Below are 21,817 nucleotides of genomic sequence, written 5' to 3' on the forward strand. Positions count from 1 at the left end.
AGGACCAAGGGGCAGCCCAAGGACCAAAGGGCAGCCCAAAGAGCACTGATGGACGCCAAGCTGGCGTAGGCTCTCATGGTAGAGTGACGCCTCACAGTTTGCTACTTGACCAAAAAAGCAATTAAGTATCTTCCATAATTGAGTTATTACTGTAATCCAAGTATACAATCCTTGCCTAACTATTGCTACCTGGGCTTCCAGGTGACACCTGGATGTCCCAAAGGGGAACACAATGCAGAGTTTGGAGCATCCCTTCGATTCCTACACCCTGATCCCTGTTAGATTCACATTAGCCCACTCCACATAAAGAGAGATTCCCACAGCGGATCCTGCACAGAACTTCCTGGGACATTCGCTCTGCTTCTCTAACTAGAGCACGTGACCTTGCTTCTCAACATGGGTCACCTCCCTGAACTGCAGAAGGAAACTAAAAAATGAAGGCCCTCATGCTTGCGGCATGGAAGATAACTCCCAGGTGGCCCCGGGCCTCTGACAGGTAGGGAGTTGACAGATGTGCTGCAATGAATAGCGTCTGCCATCTATCTCAGCACTAGACCTGTCTCTACTGCATCCCCAGAGCCTGTGACACATATGGCCGTGCATAGAGAAAGAGACTTTGTAGCTCAGTGTGTCAACAACTAAAAATCAGGTCAGAATGTCAGGATTTTATTTCCTGTTCCCCACAGGAAACCTGTTATGACAATTTTGGGGATGCTTTGAAATCAGGTGGGCCTGACTTTACACATGAGACACGGGACTGCAGGAAGCCTGCTTTTCTGAGCCTATGAATTTAAATTTTTTAAAATTTAAAATTTAAGCGAGCCCCTTTACAAATATCTCCAGTTCATGCAGCGTTGCCTCGCAGTGGTCTGATTAGACCGTTCTAGGAAAGTGTGGTCCAGCACATGGGACGGAATGCCATGAACTGCAGGGGGCATTTTGCACCTAGAAACTGTTCTTTCTGTCCCCCCCCCCCGGTTTTAAAAAAAAGGAATATAGGTTTATTTGTGTATTAAGTTGAAATCAGCTCATTACAGAGACATTCACAACAGAAAGAAATAAGGAAGTTAAAAAAAAAACCAAAAGTATCAAAAATACAACATCTAGAGATGACCAGTGAAAATATTTGAATGAATGCCTTCCAGAATTTTCTGCATTCAAACAAAACAGACTTACATAAATTTCTATAAACAGGAGCAAACTATATTTACATCCTGGATATATTTTTTTAATGGTAATACCATGAGTTTTTATTTTTATATTCTATATGATTAATAAAACAGTGCTTGTATAAAAATCCACACAAAGTTGCTAGAGAGCGTACAATTTCCAAAACTGTCCTGGGTTTGTGTGACATTCAGTTTCCTGAGGGCGCACACGAATCGATGTAACAGGCAGACATGATGTGGTACCTCATTCTCTTTGGTAAAACTGTTCTCGGCATTCACTCCTCACAGTAGTCACTCTGATATCCACTGTGTGCAGGGTCTGCTCTTCCTGGGATGTCAGACATTAAGGCTGGACCTACAAGAGGCAAGGACTTCCCACAGCAGTAGCAGGCCCTGGGCCCTCAATCCTACTTCAGAATGACCCAGTGACCTCCAACCAGAAGTCTCCAGGTCCCTCTGGATCCGGCAAGAGGCAATTCCCGGGAGAATGGCGGAAACTGAGACAATCTCTAGAAGACCCCAAGTGGCCGTGTTGTGGTGTGATCAGGCCAAATCCAGTCACCACTAAGTAGATCCATTGGTCGGTTGATGATTGCTGCTGCTCTGAAGGGGAGGGCACTGAGTGCAGTGACACCAGACACTTATTCCCTGATAAACATTTGTCATCAAACAGACGTGGCCACGTGAACTAAAGCAGGATTCGAACACTGTACATTCAAGACCATATTCATACATTCTTTAACAACTTACTAATGGAGAAAACCAAGACCACTACCACCTACTGTGACACACTATTTTACTTAACATCAGAATGTCTGTGCTAGTCTTTAGTCCTTTGGATACAAGGCAAAAATAAACCAAAACACAAAGAATTTAGGTGAGGAACAAGGAAAGCAATTTCATGAAACCCATTAAATTCTGAAAAAAAAATAAGTATTTTATATTTATATTGCTTCATGGAAAAAAAGCCCCTAGAACCACTGGTATGGATGGGTGAGGGTACTGTACAGTCCACTGGTATGGATGGGTGAGGGTACTGTGCAGTCCACTGGTATGGATGGGTGAGGGTACTGTACAGTCCACTGGTATGGATGGGTGAGGGTACCATACAGTCCAGTGGGGGGGGGGGCAGGAAACAGCTCTCAGAGTGTCCACCTTTTTTCACTGAAAGGGACAACAGGACTGGGGTAGGAGTGGGGGAGGGGGAGAGAGGCCCTACATAGTTAAAGTGTTAAGGAAACCAAAAATACAGTTTCCCAGAATTTAACATGCTCTGGGTTGCAAAAAGTCATGCTTAGTTCCTAGAACCTGCCATTTCTCTGATGCGAGTAGACAGGACTTCTAAAAACGTAGTAACCAGTTGTGCTTCTGATGCTGCAGGGCCACAGGCCACTCTCTAGAAAGCAGGACAGCTGTCACATGGCTTGGAATCCTCTTGGTTACATCCTCATGGCCACAACAAATCCCATGGAATTCTCTTGAACTAGTGGAAGCAATGAGAGAGCGTGCCACAGCTATCTTTGGAGGGGTGTGTGTGTGTGTGTGTGTGTGTGTGTGTGTGTGTGTGTGTGTCTAAGGCATTAGAGAGACATGAGTTTCCATTATGTAGAAATAGATCACCATTTTTATTTTTATTTTTTTACATCATCATTTTTAAACCATAAGCTTTTTACAATCAAGACATTTAAAAATACGTCAAACGTAGAGACAGAGTGTAACAAATTCACCTGTCCTATAGTTTCAACAACTGTCAGTGTGACTCATCTTATTTGTCTGGGCCACACCTACACTCCATCATATTACTTGAAAGACCATTTTAAACAACCTTTCAAGCAAGTCTGGGATAGGTTTCCATATCATTGCAATTCTAAACATTTAAAAAAGGATTTATTTTTATTTGTGTATGTTCAGGGACCCATGGAAGCCAGAAGCCGGACCTGGGGTTACAGGCAGTTGGGAGCCATTGGATGTGGTTGACTGGAACCAAATTAGGGTTCTCTGGAATCCCAGCAAGCGCCCTTAATCCCTTAGCCATTTCTTTTGGCTCACAACTCTAAACTTCTATGAATGCATTTACTTATATTTTAACCAGCTTTGCATTGATAAATGTTTGTTTCCTGCCCCCCCCCCCCCCATTCTAAGAAAAAATGCCTTGACGTGTATCAATTTGCTCTTAAAAAGAAAAGCTCTCGTTCCATCCATGGGAACCGCGGCCAAAGCATTAAAAACCAGTAACGCAAAACTTAACTCGCCATCAGAATCAGAGCAGACTTGGCCTATCAGCAAAACATCAGCTGGGTCTGAGGGTGCGTGTGTGGGGGTGGGGGGAACTGGGGCAAGCAAGCTGGTAAGGGGCACTTTTAGAGTCTTTGAACAATGGTGTGTGTGTGTGTGTGTGTGTGTGTGTGTGTGTGTGTGTGTGTGTGTGTGTGTGTGTGTGTTTTTCCCCTTCTTTTCCTTTGCTGTATTTTCTCCCTGGTGTTTACCCCTGGAGGGCTGGGTGTAAGCCAGAAGAGCTTTAGAAAGGGTCTGAGTTATATTCGGCCAGCAAGAAAATCTTGCCACGCTCTTACCTTAATTCTTTCAAACTTTCATTTTCCACGCGGCTCCTTCTCAAGTTGAGAGTCTTAAAGAAATCATAATGTTTTAGGGAAACAAAACCCCATCAGCACAAATCAGGATTCATTTCACACCAAATCAAGATGTTTCAGAACTCGTGGCTTTAGAGTGCTTATCCCCAAGCGGTTGGGACGCCAAGGCAGAAATTTCCAGCACTGCCTTGAAGACCCGCAAACCCAGCCTGGCGTTTTCAGAAGGGCTGAGCTCGCACGGCCAGGAGCTTCGCTTAGAAGACAGGTCAGTTGTCCCCAGGTCTTACAGTGAAAGTCACACTTGAGGAGAAGGTCACCCTCCACCCAGAGTCCTCTGACTGAGCCTGACTTGCTAGGTTTGTTCTACAGAGATGGCTGCGGGGGAGGGTTTGTTTCTTTTGTCACTATGGAAACAGAGTGGTGGTGCCTCATTGGCTCAAAAGCTCTCTGTTCCTAAGGACAGAAGGTTGGAGAAGCAACCGGTTAAATCTTCCCACACTCAAATCAGTGTCGGTTCTCAACAGCAAGGAATTCATATAACGTTTTTACTTCATTATCAGACTTGAGACCAAAGTAGCGTAATTTCCAGGGCAACAGACTTACTTAGGCGGCACCCGTAGGCCTAAGTGGCACGTGACCACAGTCCCTGGGATTTTTGTAACCGATTTTAACTAATTTTGTTTTCTCAAAAACCTAGAACTCTACAATGGCCACTTGGTTCGTTGAAGATCAGCCTTTGAGACCTGTGGCAGTCCACAGAAACGGGCAAATTTTCAGTACCTGTGCTTCAGTTTTTTTCTCCCCTGAACAAAGTTCATCTCGCCAAATAAAGCAAAACAAAATAAAAGACAAAACGACCAAACCAAAACTGTGCTTGCTTATTCATTTTAATTTTACAACTCAGTAAAAGACACATTTTCTTTTCTTCCTTTTTCTTGACAGAGTTTCTCTGTGTACCCTTGGCTGTCCTAGACTCACTTTGTAGACCAGGCTGGCCTCGAACTCACAGCAAGCCACTTGCTTCTGCCTCCCGAGTTCTGGGATTCAAGGCACGCTCCACCACACCCGGCTTAAAAAGACACATTTTCTTTTTCTTTTTTAAATATTTATTTATTTTTTACATATACAGTGCTCTGCCTGCATGTACATCTGCAGGCCAGAGAAGGGCATCAGATCACATTATAGATGGTTGTAAGCCACCATGTGGTTGACTGGGAATTGAACTCAGGACCTCTTGAAGAGCAGTCAGTGCTCTTAACCACTGAGCCATCTCTCCAGCCCCCAAAAAGACACATTTTCTAATCAAGGTTCACAAACTATACTCCGTTGCTTACTATTCTGTTTTTCTTTTCTAAATCAAGACTGCTTCTAATCCATTAGGCTGACTTCCTGATCCTGTGATGGCTCACATCTTACAGTTTACAAAGGCTTCGGGCATCTTCCCGAACGCTAGGCTCTGTGACTAGGCACGGGAAGCAATCCTTCAGTTCCACGGATCTGAAAGGCCAGTGTGGAATCAGTTCAACAAAAGCACAGTGGATCTTATGCTAAGAGACCCAATCGCCCTTTCACTCCTATGCATCAACGGGAACTTTAACAGGAGAAGGAATCTGACTAGATCTACATGTAGGAAAGATTATGGTGACTGCAGGGTGGGGAAAATGGGTGCGACTGGAGGGCATGATGGGGGATAGAGAAACCATGTAGGAGTGTCTCCGAGGCCTGGTGAGTCCTAGATTGGGCCAGCTGTGGAGATGTCCAAATGACAAGGTGGGCTGGGATGTGGACCGAGGCAAGGAGACGCATTGTGACTCCTGGGCCTCCAGCTCAGTGCCTGAATTGCTGTTGGTTCCATCCACTGGGAGGGGTATGTTGGGGATGAAAATTTGGGAAGAGCCTTACATCCTGTTTTGGACATGTTGAGGTGCCAAAAGGACACCTACGTGGTGATGTCTACTGGAGAATTTATTAAAAGTTCCGTAGGGTCAAAGAAGGGTCTAGAAACAGACTAAGTGGTTAACTTAGGGACTGGGTGAACACATAGGGGGCAGAAGATGGCCTGGAACCTAGCTGTAGGCAACACCAGTATTAACAGCAACCATTTTTCAAACTGGCAAGTGCACACTGCTCTTAGTTATTAGTGGCTTAAGGCAAGGATGCCTGTCAGCTTCAGACAGGGAGTCTGGAGGCAGGGTGTGGCCAGTCAGTGGGAGGACTCAGCCGCATGCCTGGGGAACCGAGTTCTGCTACGCCAGCGCCATTGTGTCACGTGAGAGAAACCTCAAAGTTTCTACAACTCCAAAGGTCATGAGCAGACAAGATGGACACAGACTTTCAGAATGTAGGAGGGGAAGAGGAAATTTGACAGATTCAACCGGATTACTTTGCCTCTGTTCATCATGTAATTTTATATTTAATCTTTTTGTGTGTGTGACTAATAAGAAGGAGAGTTTAAGTTTTGAGTGAGCAGTGGCTGAAAATGAAGAGAGAAAGAAAACAGATGCCGAGGGGAGCCCCAGTCACGTGTCACCTTTGCTAGTTTTCTAGTGTGGCTTCAGCTGTCTTCTTGTGGTGGCCAAACAGAGGCACACTTCTGCAACTGAGCTACACCCCCCCCCCCCCCGCAACACAGCTACAGTTTTGTCAGCTCCAAAACAACAGAGGGGGACCAGAGCACTGCCAGTATAACAAAGGACAATGAATGGAATCATATTCCAGACAGCTGTGCTGCCAGAATTGGTTTGCCCATGGTTGGGGAAGGGACACCTTCCTGTGTGACGCTGCTGCCCTCATGAGGTGGCAAACGTGGTGAGCCAGGAGCTTTGCATTTAGTGTGAATGTATTTGCTGTGAGAATTGGTCCAAGGAGGAAGAAAGCAAGGTTGTTCTCTTTTGGGAGGAGGGGGAGAGGAGGAGCTTGCAAAGATCTCCTGGGTACTCAGTTGTCTTTGGCCACTTCTGGACTTCCCAGGTCTGACTTTAGGATGCTGAACTATTCTTGAGAGGTTCCAAGCAGAGCTACAGATGTACGAAGCTCGCACCTCTGTGATCACATCTGGAGGGAGCACTATTAGGGAGAGGGCAGGTTCATTCGTTCTCCCTCCGCCTTTCCCCGCCCCCCTCACTGACGAGGAGAGCTGGGACCTCACTACCGAGTACAGGCGGGCCTCCTGCTGACAGCCCCACTGCTGCTCCCTTCCAAGTGCTGGGCTGGCAGGCAGGCATCACCATAGCTGGTACTCCCCATCTCTGGCCCCTTCAGAGGAAAGCTGATCAAGTTCGGATGCTTTGAAGGTTTGTGTTGGCAGCAGGGTCAGGGGCGGATAACGCCTGAGAACACAGGCGGGGCTGGAGTGGCCATGGCACCTGTGCAAAATTCTGCTAAAGGAAAGTTGTCAAAGGCACGGCTCACCCGTGGCTGCATTCCCCCTTTCTTTCTTCTTTTAATGCTTTAATCTCTAATTTCACTTGGTAAAATTTCTGGCCTATTATAAATGATGTCTGAATGTGATGTGAAAATTTTGTTCCTTAACAGTTTGGCAATTTCAGTGAAATAACAAAAAAATTAAGTTTTGTGAAATAATATTTCTTGGATTTACATGTCTTTTACTAACACCTCTTCTTTGGCACATTTTGTATGCTGATAAAACAAAACATGTCAGCTATTGCTAGTGACACCACTTGCCAGTCTGTATTTTAGACTTTTTTTTTTCACTTAAAAATTTGTGGAATTTGGCCTTTCATGTAAAACAGTAAAACAGCAGCAGCAGCACCACCACCACCCTTGATATTAGCGTAAATCAAACTTAACACAGTGAAAACAGGCAGAAGCCAACATGGCACTCAAATTCTCCAATCTTGTTGTGTTTTGGGATGTATGAATATTGACTAATCCTTATTTGTGGAAGATACTGATAATGTTACAAAAATCTTATGTAAAAAAGTGGAGTTTCAGTCCTGCTTGGTGGCACACGCCTTTAATCACAGCACTCAGGAGGCAGAGGCAGACTGATCTCTGAGGGTTCAAGGCCAGCCTGGTCTATAAAGTGAGTTCCAGGTCAGCCAGGGCTACACAGAGAAACTCTTCTCAAAATACAAAAAAAAAAAAAAAAAAAAAAAAGGAAAAGAAAAGAAAGAAAAAAGTTTTATATTTCATTCTCGATAAAAAATACAGCAGGGGATATATTGTTTTTTGTTTGTTTTTGAGAGTCTCTCAGGAACAAGAAAGCACACTCCTAGTTGTTTATGGGAATCACAGACCAGGCTGGCCTTGAACTCAGAGATCGACCTGCCTCTGCCTCCCCAGTGCTGAGACTAAAGGCACATGCCACACCTGGCTAGTAGGGGGATACATATATCTCAATGGTAGAGCACTTGCCTTCAAGGGAGGCCCCAGGTTCAATCCCCAGTACCATAAACAATACAAAAGCCAAGTTGTAAAGGAGAAACAAGGATATTGGAAGATCTTTTCCATTGAGTCCAAAACTTAGAAACAATTTCTAAATAGCTATGAGAGCAAAACCTGTGAACTATAACAGAACTGTACATACTTTCTCGACCTTCCCATATTTACTATCTGCTGAGCAATGGTTTGTTGGTTGGTGTTAGTTTGGTATGGGGCTAGTGTGTGAATACACGTACTCCTGGTGAGGCCTAGTACTAGAAAAGCCTGTGAGGGCTGGCAAGTAGCTCAGTGGGTGAAGGTGACCCATGCCAAGGCTGACCACCTGAATTCCACACCCAGAAGCTGTGAGGGTAAAGGATAGAAATGACTCCTGCAAATTGTCTCTGACCCCCAATATGATCCCCACATTAATAAATTTTCAAAGATTAAAAATATTACTAGTTGACTATTAATGACTTGCATTTTTTTGTATTAGTTCAACAATGTGGGATGTTTTATAATAAGAATCAACATAAAGACTTCGTGCTGGATTATAAAGGGCTGAAACAAAGCTCATAGGGCGACACAGGACAGTTTAAGAAGCCACTTGTGTTTATTATTTGATTTACAATTTATTATCAATTTACAATTGATAGAGCAAAAGAAGGTGCATAGAGAGCTATTTGACAAAGTTAAGTTCCAGATATGACACAGCAGTATTTTCCTGGAGCTCCCAGGACCCCATGCCATGCCTGCGGCCACACGTGGCTGTAGACTAGTCAGGGAGTGGCACTGCGCATGCCTGGGAGTGCACTGGGAGCAGAGGAGGCCCCAGACACAGGCAGCCCTAGCTCCAGATGGCAAGCTGATGTGAGGGCCACCCACTGCTAATTGTGCGCCAGGAGCCTGGAGTACCGTGTAAACTATGCCTGCAACAAATAGGCTCCTGTGGGCTTCCTCTCACATCCCTTGCCAGGGTCTGATCATTTATGCCAGACCAAGCGCGAGCAGAAAGATAGAAAACAAAACCTTGTTAATTAACCATGGTCATGAACGTCTAAAAATGTAAACCTAAAGCTATTTACATGGCATCTGGGATCTTCAAAATTCGGGGCAGTTTTAATTCTGAGCTCAAGAAGACTGTCCTACTAGGTAACAGGGTACTCAGAGATACCTGAGACATCATGACAGAAACTCCTGAAGGAGAAAACAATTGGGTTTTCCCACGCAAGCACGAAAGCACGAATCAGCTGATACTGAAACAAAACGAAAAGTAAACAGTATCAAGGCTTAATAGTTCCGTGGAGGAAGAACTTGCTGGAAGGCTGTACCAAAATTAATTTTAGGTGAAAACTTCAAGATCTGCAAAACCCAGTTTGAAGATGGGACTCACTTGCAGATAAGCATGCACGGGTGCAATTACTATGCTCGGACAGAACAGCAAGGTCAAGTTAATCTTCAAAAACCCCCTTGTTTTTGGTTTTTTAAAACCAGATGTGCTCATCGGTCTGCTGAGACACCACTCTGCCTCCAGTGGCCACTTAGGTAAAAGTACAGAATTATTCTCAGCAAAGAACTCCACAAAAACCTAGCTTAATTTGTAGTGGTTTATGTAACGTGTGTATGCAAACCTGGTTATTTAACACCTTCCTACCCCGGCAGCCGCACTTCCCCACTTCAGGCTGCTCCTTCCTAGGAGTCTGTAAATGCCTAAGCAACAAACAGGAAGTGTTCTTTCTTCAGGAACCAAGACAAAGCTTTAAGGTTTTGCTGAGGGAGGCACCCAGTTATATATAGACTAGAAATGCAAATTAAAAAAAAAAATGAATTGGAATAGTTAGGACATTCAAATACCAGGAATTCCCATTTTAACGCCTGCTCCTGCAGGGTCAGTGACCCCGAGCCCTTCCTACACGTGTGCGCGATGATCTGGTGACAGCAGCTAGACTGGGTAGAGAGTGGGGACATATCTCCACCCTTTGTTTCTGAGAAATGTACTTAGAAAAGTTTTATCAAAGGTTCTAGAAATATAGAAAACCCATCTGTTCCCATCATTGTTTGGATGTTTGGTTTGAACCCTTTGAGAGCATCTCTTCTTGGGGAGGAGGCTCAAGAAAGGAAGGGACTCCGGGCAGAAATGAATCCCCCTCAAGCAAAGTATTTGCAAGTTAAGCACCAAGAGGACCAAGTAGAAGACTTCCTGCTCTCACCAACAAAACAAGTGGTTCCCACGCCCATTTTCTCCCCAAGTGTGCTATTCTTTCTTGAACAATCTCCTGAGGCAGAGCCATGTCATCTGCAGAGGCAGACCCTGACCTGCCACCTCAGAAAGCACATCTGTTTCTCCCCACTTAAGGCCTGCATCACACTGTTGAACCCCAAATCATATCTTCTGTCTCACCTGGTTCTCGGTGAGCCTTAGCTCTCCCTTTTCTACCTCTGCAGACACCAAGAACGAGGCATGCTTTACTGTACATAAGGAAAACAACAAAATCCAACAAAAATACTCTTAGAGCAAGCACCTGGGTTTTACTTCAGTTTATAATTTAATGTGCCTGAGAATTTTTGTGCAAATACATGTCATCTTTCATTAAAAATATGCAATAGCACACTTTGGAAAAAGTTTGTTACAACTAACTTTTCTTTTAAAATGTACATATATAAATATACAACATAATCTAATGCCCTACTGATTGATTGCACTTCTGGTTTAAACCCTTCCGGCCTCCAAGGAAATCTGAGAAACATGCAATTATGTTTGCATTCCTTGGCCACCGTTTTGTCCAGAAGAAATATCCTAAAAAACTTTCTTGATTCCGATTTTTTTTTTTTTTTTTTTGGTTTTTCGAGATCAGGTTTCTCTGTGTAGCCTTGGCTGTCCTAGACTTGCTTTGCAGATCAGGCTGGCCTTGAACTCACAGTGATCTGCCTGCCTCTGCCTCCTGAGTGCTGGGATTAAAGGTACACGCCACCACGCCCGGCTTCTTGATTCCAATTTAATCCCCTAATTTCCTTCCTAAATACCTTCCAAGCCCACTCACATTGCTATTTAAAAAATTTTTGTTATGTTGTACAAAAATACAGTTAAAAAAAAAAAAAAAAAAACCAACCAAAACTGACTTAACTATAAATACGAAGGGATCTACCTGGTGTGTTTGGGTTCTTAGTGCCTGAAAGTCCTGAAATGCACAAGTCTCTATTTCTGACCTAAAGAACAGGATAGAATCCCTTGTTCTGCTAAGCCATGAGTGCCGCGGGGTGGATGCATTTGACCAGGCACCAACAGAGAAGGCATCTCCTACCAGCTCAGTAACACACAACTTGTGACACCGACCCTCTGGGACAGCGTCCTCCCAGGCATGGCCTTGGCTCTGCCTGGCTCCCTTCCTTCCGAGGCAGGCTCTTGTACTGAATTCTCGAGACACAGGTAGTAGCAGTTCAGTATTACTGTCATTTTCCATAGGATTAGATTTATTTTTCTATTCACTTTTTATTTTCAAGGCAAGGAAACTCAGCTGAAGGAGCAACTAACTTTCTTCCATTTCTGTCTCCAAACTACTCACGTGCCCACTTTCTGTTTACCTCCAAGCCCCCGTCCTCATGTGTCCACCCCGTCACTACGCCCTCTCCACATTCACAGCCCTTCTGCGACATTGCTTTTCTCTCAGGCGGGTTCCCATTCTCCAGTGCATCTTTGTTCTGCGTGTGCTGATGTGTAAATGAGGCCTCAGTCCTCCTTCAGGACACCCATTTTGGGTGAGGTTGTGCAAACTGGGGTTGCAAAGCTGCCCATCATGACCGGAAGGCTCTGATTCCTCCTCAGTCCACCCAATAAACTGCCACTTGAAGGCAAATAAGCAGCAGGCTCTGGCTTTTGCAGACCCGTCTCTGCCTCTTGGCCTTTTCCGTTCTCCTGGGGATCAGAGGTCTTGACCACGCGGGCTATCCCCAGCCTCTTCAGCCTGTCTACCAAGCTCATCTTCAACTGACCGACATCAGGAGGGGCCCTCGAAGGTCTCAAGCCGTACATTTCTTGTAGGAATGTTTCAGCTGGTCGGGATGCCAAAAAATTCTCAGAGACATGGACTCGGGGCTCAAAGGGCAAGGGAGAGGGGCACGGTGACTGTGAAGGAGAGTTTGGGGGTGTGGAAGGGGTAGCCAGGGTCTTGGGGTGAGGCTGTAGGAGGGGGCTTTCCGCAGTCGGGCTGTGGTACACTTTAGCAGAGATGCCCCGCTCCTGCAGGAGTTTGGCTAAGCTCCTGGTGCTGCTGAACGTTACGGTGGAGTTGTGCCGGTTTGTGATGGACTCCCCGATGCTGAGTCTATAGGACGCGGCAGGAGAGTTCCCGGCTGTGTTGGAGGAGCTGCTCCCACTACTTCCACAGGACAGTGACGGGAAACCAGAGCTGGAAGACAGAGGGAAAGTGCTTAGAGTCAGAAACCCACGCCGGCATTTTACTTTTATTCCTTGCTCTGTTCCATGAAGAAAACACACCAAGGAAACAGGGAGTGTCCAGCCTCATATGCAGAGCAACCCCTCCTTTGCAGGAGGATGGCCAACCAGTTGTGTTCTTAAGGACAGCCTTTCCAGTTGTATTTCACTAAAAAAGGGTAAATGTCCAATTGTTAAACCACCATTTCCTTAAGCAGGGTTAACTCCAACAACAGCGACATCTGCATACTCATGAAATGCCTGGTCAGTCTTGCCTTCCAATGTGTATTCTTAAGAAATTAAAAACAATGAAAAGCTCTGACAGCTATTAAATCCTGTTTCTTATTCTATGCTTAAATAAGAAAAAAGAGCTAAATAAATAATATATTTAAGGTCATGGTGGAACGGAAGGCCTGTCTTTAGTCAGCTTTCCTCCATGAACCAATGTTACCAGGATTTAATATATTTTCACTGGTACAAAATGATCACACGGATCATAGTATCAAGATTTTTAAAGATTATGAACTAAAGACAAGTATAAAATTAATACATTAGCCAATAACTTTCCAGAGCACTAAGTTGTACAAAAGCATTCATGAAAGTCTGACTTCTTGGTCAAAGTGCTCAACTGAGAATCTCTGGTGTGACTCCCACTTCAGGCCAGAATTTCCTGTCCCTCCCCAAACTGTGTACCTACTAAACATCCCTGTAAGAGACAATTTTCTAAGGCTTCTATAGCGTGTAACAAATGTATACAACCTACAAATATGTTCAAGAGAGCCTCTACTACGATCTTGCCTGGATACCACACACGTGTTTTCGGACTGTTTCCATCTTACATATGCTTTCAATGGTCGTCACTTGCTGGCACTCTCCTTGCTGGCAGCTAGAAACTTCAGGCTCAAATGCAAGGATTGCCTTATGTATGCTCGTCTTCCTGGTAGGATTCACACACCAGACTTTACTCCTCTACCCGCCATACGCTCTTACTACTGACTTGACTCTGCATCATTTTTCTGATTTCTGATTATGCTTTCCCTACAAAGCCCAAAGTATGTCTGAGTACTACCTCAGGTTCTTTGGAGAATTGGCAAGCTAGAACCAGCCTCAGTTTGCCTCAGGACGTGAAGTCTGTGCAGTTAATAATTCGGCATTGGCAATTGGTGTAATAACTTATAGAAATGTCTCTGGACAGAGTTGGGTGAGCTAGACAGGCCTAGGGCTGGCCCTGCCAGAAAGAGCCACACCGTGAGGCTTAGGATGAGGACACATTGGCGTGGAGGCTGGAGCTCCACCACAAGAGTGACCAATGATGCCCACACAACCAAACCCTGGTAACAACTCTGGAGACAGGTGCTGAGTGAGGTTTTTTTGGTTGGCAGGATTACAAGTGCACTGTCAGGAACTGAAGGTAAAAGTAATGGTTCTAAGAACAAGACACGCTGCATGGGTGGACACCCAGAGCCTTTATTAAAGTGTCTGTTCAGATCCTTATAATGTGCGTCCCCTCTCTTGCAGTGAGCGGAGCCTGAGTTAACAGCTCTCTGTGGGTCTGGTAGAGCACCACATCTGGAGGGTGTGGAGCCTCCCGTGCTTGATGAACATCAGGAGTGGAGGTGGTCTGATAGAGAGCGCAGTACCTCAGACCCTGCAGCCTGAGTCACCCTGGGTACACCCTCAGGTGGGTCATCTGTGTTAGCTGTGTGCTCTTGGACCATCACCTTAATTTCCTATGCCTCAATGTCTCCATTTTATCCAGCATATTCTGCCTACTTCAAAGACTTATGAGCAAATGAGAAAAATACAACATCAAAATATTCAAAAGACAAACAGTCATAGAACACTAACCAGAGCCCTGGGAGTTAAAACTGAAGGTAATTTTAAAAAGAAACTGTGTGTGAGGCCCTGGTCCCCAGGCCCTCTTACCTAGGGGTGACCTGAGTGATGTCAGAGGGGTGTAAGATCCTACAGGTGGTGAAGGTGAAGGTCGAGTTCGTGCAGGACAGACACTTTCCTGGGTTCGAAGTTGCAACTGAAATAGAGATTTTTAGAAAGCCAAATACAGAATTGAGAGACCAGGTTAATAACATAAAAGGCTCGGCATTATTTTGTTAGCATTACAGCATTTATCAACTGCCTTTTGTAGTAGAATGCTCCTAAATAAGGAAATGAAATAAATATAAAGAGTACACTAAAAAAAAAAAAAAAAAAGAGTACACTAGTATTAACTGATTAGTATATAACTCAACTTTCAGTACTTTAAAATTATAAATAAGATGAGTAAAAATAGCTTAAAAATGAGAGAAAAAGACAGTCTGAAACACACACTAAAAAACTAGGATGTAGTCATGTAGGCACCTAGGTTAAAGTACTTCCCTGGTCTTATGGTCGTGTGTCATAGTTTTCTAGAGGTGACAATGAGGCCTCTTAGGAAATAGAAGGGCCACTCAGAGTCCCTGCTGTCCTCAAACAGCAGTGACCGACAGAAGAGCATTTGTGCAGCTAAGTTGAAGTTGTATCAGGGAACAGCATTTATTCAAATGTACAATTAACACCCAGGCTATAATTATTCAGACTTGGGAATCTGGCAGGCATTTTCTTTGAGGAAAAAGCTGTCAATATTTTCCACCAATGACAAATATAAGCTTCAAGTGAAAATCAGTTTTAAAAAACATAAATCTTCTACAGAGTGCTTGAAGAGACCTCAATCCTCACAGCCTTTCATGCTGAGGTAATTAGCAGGGGCATCAATACACCAGTTAATTCAAAGTGTCAACATGTGGGTATATGTGTAGTGTTGTAATGACCAACGCAGGCACCAAGCCATGCAAGAACCTTAAACGTTCCAAGAGAAAGCCAGACAAACACATTTTAATGAAAACACATGAGAAAATTCATTAATAGGGCTTCAGAGTCCACATTGCTGTAACCAGTAAAGAAACTACCACTTACCAAGTTTTAAAAAACTGATTTCAACCAATATCTGTAATTCTTGAAAAGACTATTAAAATACTTTTTCCTAGCCAGATGGTGGTAGCACACACCTTTAATCCTAGCATTCGGGAGGCAGAAACAGGAGACTGTGAGTTCGAGGACAGCCTGGTCTACAGTCTACAAAGTAAGCCCAGGACTGCCAAGGCTACACAGAGAAACCCTGTCATGAAAAACAAACAAACAAACAAACAAACAACAAAAAGAAAGAAAGAAAAGAAAAATTCCTTTCCTAGCTACATTTTCATCTGAGAGTGAATTGTCTTCATACTGTTCAACAAAACACACTGAGAGCAGAGTTCCTAACAAGACTCTTCTATCAAGTCAGAAATTAGAGACTTGCAAAATTGTAACACAAAACCATTTTCTTACTATGTACAGTACAGTTGTTCTTCAGAAAACAGTATTTGCATAACAGAACTTTTATTTTTCAACGAGTTAATTTTTTCTAAGTTCTCAGTTTTTATCCTAATGTAATTAGGGTTATGCCACTAGATATAACCCATATAGATAAACCTGGGATTCTCAGGGACCTGAGACCGAAGGCTTGCAGACGCCTGAGTGATCTGACTTCTCACTCTTCCTACTTGTGCAGGCTGGCAGGACAGAAGGGAGGGACAGAAATGCAGCAATGCCGGATGCTCTTATGATCTTATTTCCTTAGCGTGCACACTCTGGTGGGAGCATGCAGGGGGAGCTGGATAGCCACAGACGGACAGCACCACATACCGGTTACGGGCCATGTACAAGCATGCCCTCTTCTCACCTGTAACTGTTCGGCCTGCTGAGGTGATGGGCGGGAGGCAGATCCCTGTGATGGGCGTGGGTGGCACAGGGTTCTGCTCCACCTGAAGAGGCTGCTGAACCTGAAAAGTGATTCCTTCTTCTTCATCCTCCTCCAAGTCTGAGATGTGATAGACGATGTCCTTGGGCATTTGGGTGAAGCCTTTGGTGAGGACGCCTGGCCGTGGGTCAAGAATGGTCCCCAAGTTTGGTTGGGCGAGCTGCTGCCAGTGATGTAGAGTCTGTGACCCTGAACAGGCAAGCGGAGAGGCGTGCTTTACATTGCGGGCAAACCCACAACCCTGAGGAAGCTAGCCTTACACAAGTAATAACAGTAATGATAAAGACAGAGACACTTATTCGGTTTTGATATTTTGTTAAAATTTGTAAATTTAAGTTCTCTGTAGAAAACTGACACGATGCTAAACACATGAGCAATAAGTTTTCTATTTCAAAAGAAAAATTTCAAAAGGATGTCTAAAAAGGAGAAAAACCCCCCAATAACGTGGTTTTAACAGGACCCAGGCAGCTCAGGTAGGAAGGAGGCCACCCTCTTCAGGGATGGCTGCACCTTCCCAGGTGGCAGAAAGCCAATATTCTCCTGGCTTAGTCTATGAACTTGGAAACAAAAACTGGGCAATTAGGTTGGAAAATAATCTTTATTTCTTAGTACACTTCTCTACTTGCTCATGGCTCTCCTCTCCCTGGAATCCCAGAAGGACAGGAAAATGTAGGGGATAAAGAGGAGAACACATCCCTTCGGCCCCAGCCTACGGCACTCTGACGGCCTTGTAGCAGATGTGCCACTATGGTGATGACATCCTAAAATCGGCAACCCTGACCAATCCTTCATCAAACCAGAGTCTTTACGGGCTACCTGCTCAAACTTCTGCTTAATAAGCAGCTTTTAGCACAGCCTCAGAGAATAACATCAACCATAAACCAGGCATTTACTTGGATTTAGGTTGTATGTTAGACCTATGTTACAACATAGACACCCTGTATGCCTCTATGCTGAGGACGCTCCTCCTGTGGACCCTTCTCACTTGTCACAACCTGTTGGGCTTACCACAGCAACTGCTATCAGTGGCATGCCATAGCAGCGGCCAGGATGACAGCCTTCCCACTTCCCTCTTCCACAGACACCAAAACATCAGAAAAGAAGGCATGGCTGAAGACTTGATGACAAGGCCTCATCACTCACTAACCGTCCAGGAGGCAGCCTGTGCGCACGGGGCTCTCACAGTTGCTGTACAGGCCTCCATTCTAGGAGGGACGGCTGACGTACACATGGCTTCTAACCATTGTTACTGACTTATTACCTTCCAAGGGCTTTACAATCTGTAGCTTTTCTGGCATGAAGCTTCGAAGGCAGCTGGCACTGCCGAGGTCTGTGGTGTCTGACTGGTCAGTGCAGGATGAGGCCAGGTTCTCTGTAGGGGCGTCACAGCTGCTAATTCCTTCTTCCTGCTCAGCCAGAACCTGGATCTTCCGTTCCCATTCTTCAGCAAAGAACTGCTTCTCACTTAAGTAGTTCTGTCTTCGAAGGCTGAGGCGATGCAAGGCCATAGCCAAATCACTATCTTCAGGGGGTTCCGGGTGGTTCATGGGCTGAGAGCTCCTGTGGGAAAGTCACACCCGCTGACGAGACTGTAGACTGTGAGCAAAATCTAGACCTCTCCTTCCTGTAGTGCTGGACATTGACAAGACTGACCTCAAGTTGAGTCGGGCATGGCGGTGCACACCTGTAATCTCAGCACTCAGGGAGGCAGAGGCAGGCAGAGTGCTAGGAGTTCGAGGCCAGCCTGATCCACAAAGCGAGTTGAGGACAGTCAAGGCTACACAGAGAAACCCAGTCTCAAAAAAGGCAGGGAGGGCAGGGAGGCTGGAGAGATAGCTCAGAGGTTAAGAGCACTGGCTGCTTTCCCAAAGGTCCTGAGTTCAATTCCCAGCAACCACATGGTGGCTCACAACCATCTATAATGTGATCTGATGCCCTCTTCTGGTGTGTAGGTGTACATGCAGGCAGAATACTGTATACATAATAAAATAATCTTAAAAAGAAAAGGAAAAAAATGAAGTGTTTTCTTAGCTATTTAAAAATATAGAGATATCACTGATTCTATAAATCCCTGTCATAGAACATCTCCAATTACTTCCAAAAGGAAATATGTTGTGTTTGCTAACTTTTCCATTTCATGTAACTATGAAACTGCAGGTATGTCTGTGTACCTTTACGTTTGGGTCAGGTGGTCATGAAGTAAGGATTACCATAGTTCACAGACTCTGTCACTGAGAGCAAGAGAAATGCTAACTATACACTATTACATGAAATTATCACCAAATGTAATGACTTTTAAAAACAGGACTGGGTTGTGATGGTACATGCCAGTAATTTTAGCACTCAGGAGACCTGTGGCAGGAGAATCAAGATTTTGATGGTAGTCTACACTGAACAGAAAAATAAAAACAACAACAGGAAAAGAAGAAAGAAAAAGGAACTAGTGCTGAAAAAGCTGCAAAAAGTTTTATCTTTGGGCTACAAACATTCCCCAAACAGGCAGAATAAAAGACAGCAAGGACTATAAGCTACAAACCACTGCATTCTCATCTGTCTCTGATGCAGATTTCCCGTTTCAGCATTCTAAAACTGGGAGGTATTTTAGAACTCATGGGGAAGGACACTGCAGGTGAACATGCACACCTCTCCTAACGCAACTGTGTCAGCACAGGAGGGCACAGGAATGCAGTGAGAGTGGCCAGCTGCTGAGCCGTCCCGGGCAGTGTGGACAGTCGCTGGGGTCTGCTCTGCCCACAGCATACATAAGGAGTGCAGGCCCACCACCAGGCCCCGCCTTACCCTGGAACCTCTGTGCCGACCCCTTGGTTCAGGAGTGTTTTGTCCTCTGCTTGCTGGACACCAGACTCAAAGGGCTTTGCTGTCATGATGACGCTGGAACGGTTGGAGCCTGGGATGGGTAGCAGGGCTGGGAATGTGACAGAGCGTCCCCGAGTGTCATTGGCAACCTTGACCGTATCAAACACCCGCTTCTGCTGGGCCCTGTCAAGAAGGGAAGCATTCATTGCTGTCACTGTCTCCCACTAGAGTGCTTCACAGGAGCTATGTGTGTAGACAGAACCAGAAATAACGCCGACCTAAACACTCTCGTTTAGGGAAAAAGAGAAAATGAAGTTTCATCAGGAGAGCCCCTCAGGAGACCACGCCCTGAGCAGTAGGCATTCCTTCCTGACCGGTGTTGGTCACTTATACCGTGGCTTCTCCCCCAGGACATCACTGGCCTGCCACCCTGCAGCACCCTGCACTCCCAGGCCGGCCGCTGCTTTTGACTTTCGCTCCAGTGGCGCAGTAACAGCCCTGTGACCTGTACTTACTTTTGTTTAAACACAGACTCCTCATCCAAACTCAGCTTCTTGCGCATGGTCCCCTCAATCTCAGCTGCCAGCGATTCCTAAGAAAGGGAGTTCAAGATCTGCATGTGGTCGCCACCGTAAATAAGCTAAAAGAGCCTGTGCAATACCGTGCTCTTTATGTTATAATAAAGGAATACAAGAAAACCAGGACAAAATTTCCAAGGGGGGAGTAAGACTGTGGAAATACTTTTTTTTTAAACAATGTCTTTTTTTAAAAAAAGACTTATTTATATTATGTGAGTGTGCTACCTGCATGTACACCTGCAGGCCAGAAGAGGGCACCAGATCATATTACAGATGGTTGTGAGCCACCATGTGGTTGCTAGGAATTGAACTCAGGACCTCTGGAAGAGCAGTCAGTGCTCTTAACCTCTGAGCCATCTCTCCAGCCCTGGAAACAAAGACTTTAAAACAAGAACCAACTATCTTTTCATGAAGCATTTTTCTAAGGTGGCAATGGATAACATTATGTGTGTAGACAGACATACACAGAAGGTCCAGCAGGCCAAAGACCAAGGTGAATCTGAAAAGCGTTTTCTTCTTGCTTTGTTGTAATTTTGATATAAGGTTAATGTACTTATATGGCTTTGAGCATTTGCTCAGAGGTGAGGGCTCAACTAGCATGGATGTCATGCTGAGGATGACTGAGTCTGAAGGGACTGGTATGAACCTGATTTTTAAAATAATAATAATAATGATAGTAATAATAATTATTATTAGTTTTTTTGTGGCATGGTTTTTCTCTGTAATAGCCCTGCTGTCCTAGGCTTGCTTTATAGAGCAATCTGGCCTTGAACTCACAGAGATCCACCTGCCTCCTGAGTAATGGGATTAAAGGTGTGCACCACCATGCCTGGCAACCCTGATTTTTAACATCCACAGATACACAGATGTAAAGAGACATATACATGGGGGTGTGTATGAAATTCATATATCTCCTGACTTGACCTACTGAGAGAGTCTAGAAGCTAGGACACTTTAGTGGCAACTGGTACACCAGGTCTCGGGCTCACAATGTCACTTCTCTGCTCAGACTGTGGGTGTGATAGGAATAGGTGATTTAAGTTCCTGCCGCCTTGACTTTTCCACAACAGACTTGCAAACCTAGAATTATGAGATAAAATAAACTCTTTCTACCCCAAGTTGTTTTTTGTCAGAGAACTGTATCACAGCAATGAAAATGAAACTAGAACAACAGTTTTCACAGAAGTTACCAAAGAACCCGGGACAGAGCTAAAACCAATGGTTGAGAGTTTGATGAAGACATTTACCCTTGACCACGTGGTTAATGTAGCATCTGCTAGCTTTTGTTCATGTATAGTTAGTAATGTTATTTATTATTAATTATTAATTTTTAATATTAACTTTTAAGTGTAAAAAACTACAGACAACATTTTAGCCAAAAATTCTAAATTAATAAACATTGACAATAGGATGACTGTACCTTCTGAACTAACACATTATTTCACACTGAAATAGCTACATACAAAAGGTATCCTGGCTGGGCATGGTGGCACACACCTTTAATCTCAGCACTCAGGAGGCAGAGGCAGGTGGATGCTCTGAGTTCAAAGCCAGCATGGTCTACAAAGAGAGTCCAGGACAGAGCCAGGTGTGTGTGTGTGTGTGTGTGTGTGTGTGTGTGTGTGTGTGTGTGTGTGTGTGTGTGTGTGTGTGTGTTTGAAGGTCAGAGGAAAACTCTATGGAGTTGGTCCTTTCCTTCCACTTTTATGTGGGTTCTGGGTATCACACCCAAGTCTCCACGTTGTGCGGCAAAGGCCTTTTACCCACCAAGCCATCCTGTTAGCCCCCAAACATATCCTTCAAAGGACATTTTTGGAGCTGGGTGCAGTGGCCTGCACACGTAATCTCAAGAAATCATGAAGCTGAGGCAGGAGGATCACTTGAGCCTGTAAGGCTGAAGCTAGCCGGGGTAATGTAGCGAGACCCTGAGTCAAAATGAATGAATGAATGAATGAATGAATGAACGAACAAATAAATAAGGAAACAAACACACACCATAGCTTGCAAGTCAT

The 21,817-nt window shown here is 44.7% G+C and overlaps 1 protein-coding gene across 1 annotated transcript in view; it reads right to left on the reverse strand.

The window, feature by feature from the left end:
• Nucleotides 1-11,870: 11,870 nt before the first annotated feature.
• The window catches only part of Trak2 (trafficking kinesin protein 2), a 30,688-nt gene continuing 20,741 nt past the window's right edge, over nucleotides 11,871-21,817 (reverse strand). Inside the window, exons 10-15 of the mRNA XM_051153863.1 lie at nucleotides 19,743-19,819; nucleotides 19,210-19,410; nucleotides 17,672-17,970; nucleotides 16,333-16,599; nucleotides 14,502-14,607; nucleotides 11,871-12,549 (exon numbers count right to left, since the gene is read on the reverse strand). Coding sequence (XP_051009820.1) covers nucleotides 11,871-12,549; nucleotides 14,502-14,607; nucleotides 16,333-16,599; nucleotides 17,672-17,970; nucleotides 19,210-19,410; nucleotides 19,743-19,819 — 1,629 coding nt within the window. The remainder of the gene's footprint in view (nucleotides 12,550-14,501; nucleotides 14,608-16,332; nucleotides 16,600-17,671; nucleotides 17,971-19,209; nucleotides 19,411-19,742; nucleotides 19,820-21,817) is intronic.

The sequence above is a fragment of the Acomys russatus genome, chromosome 12 (genome assembly GCF_903995435.1).
Source record: "Acomys russatus chromosome 12, mAcoRus1.1, whole genome shotgun sequence".
Taxonomy (NCBI): Eukaryota; Metazoa; Chordata; class Mammalia; order Rodentia; family Muridae; genus Acomys; species Acomys russatus.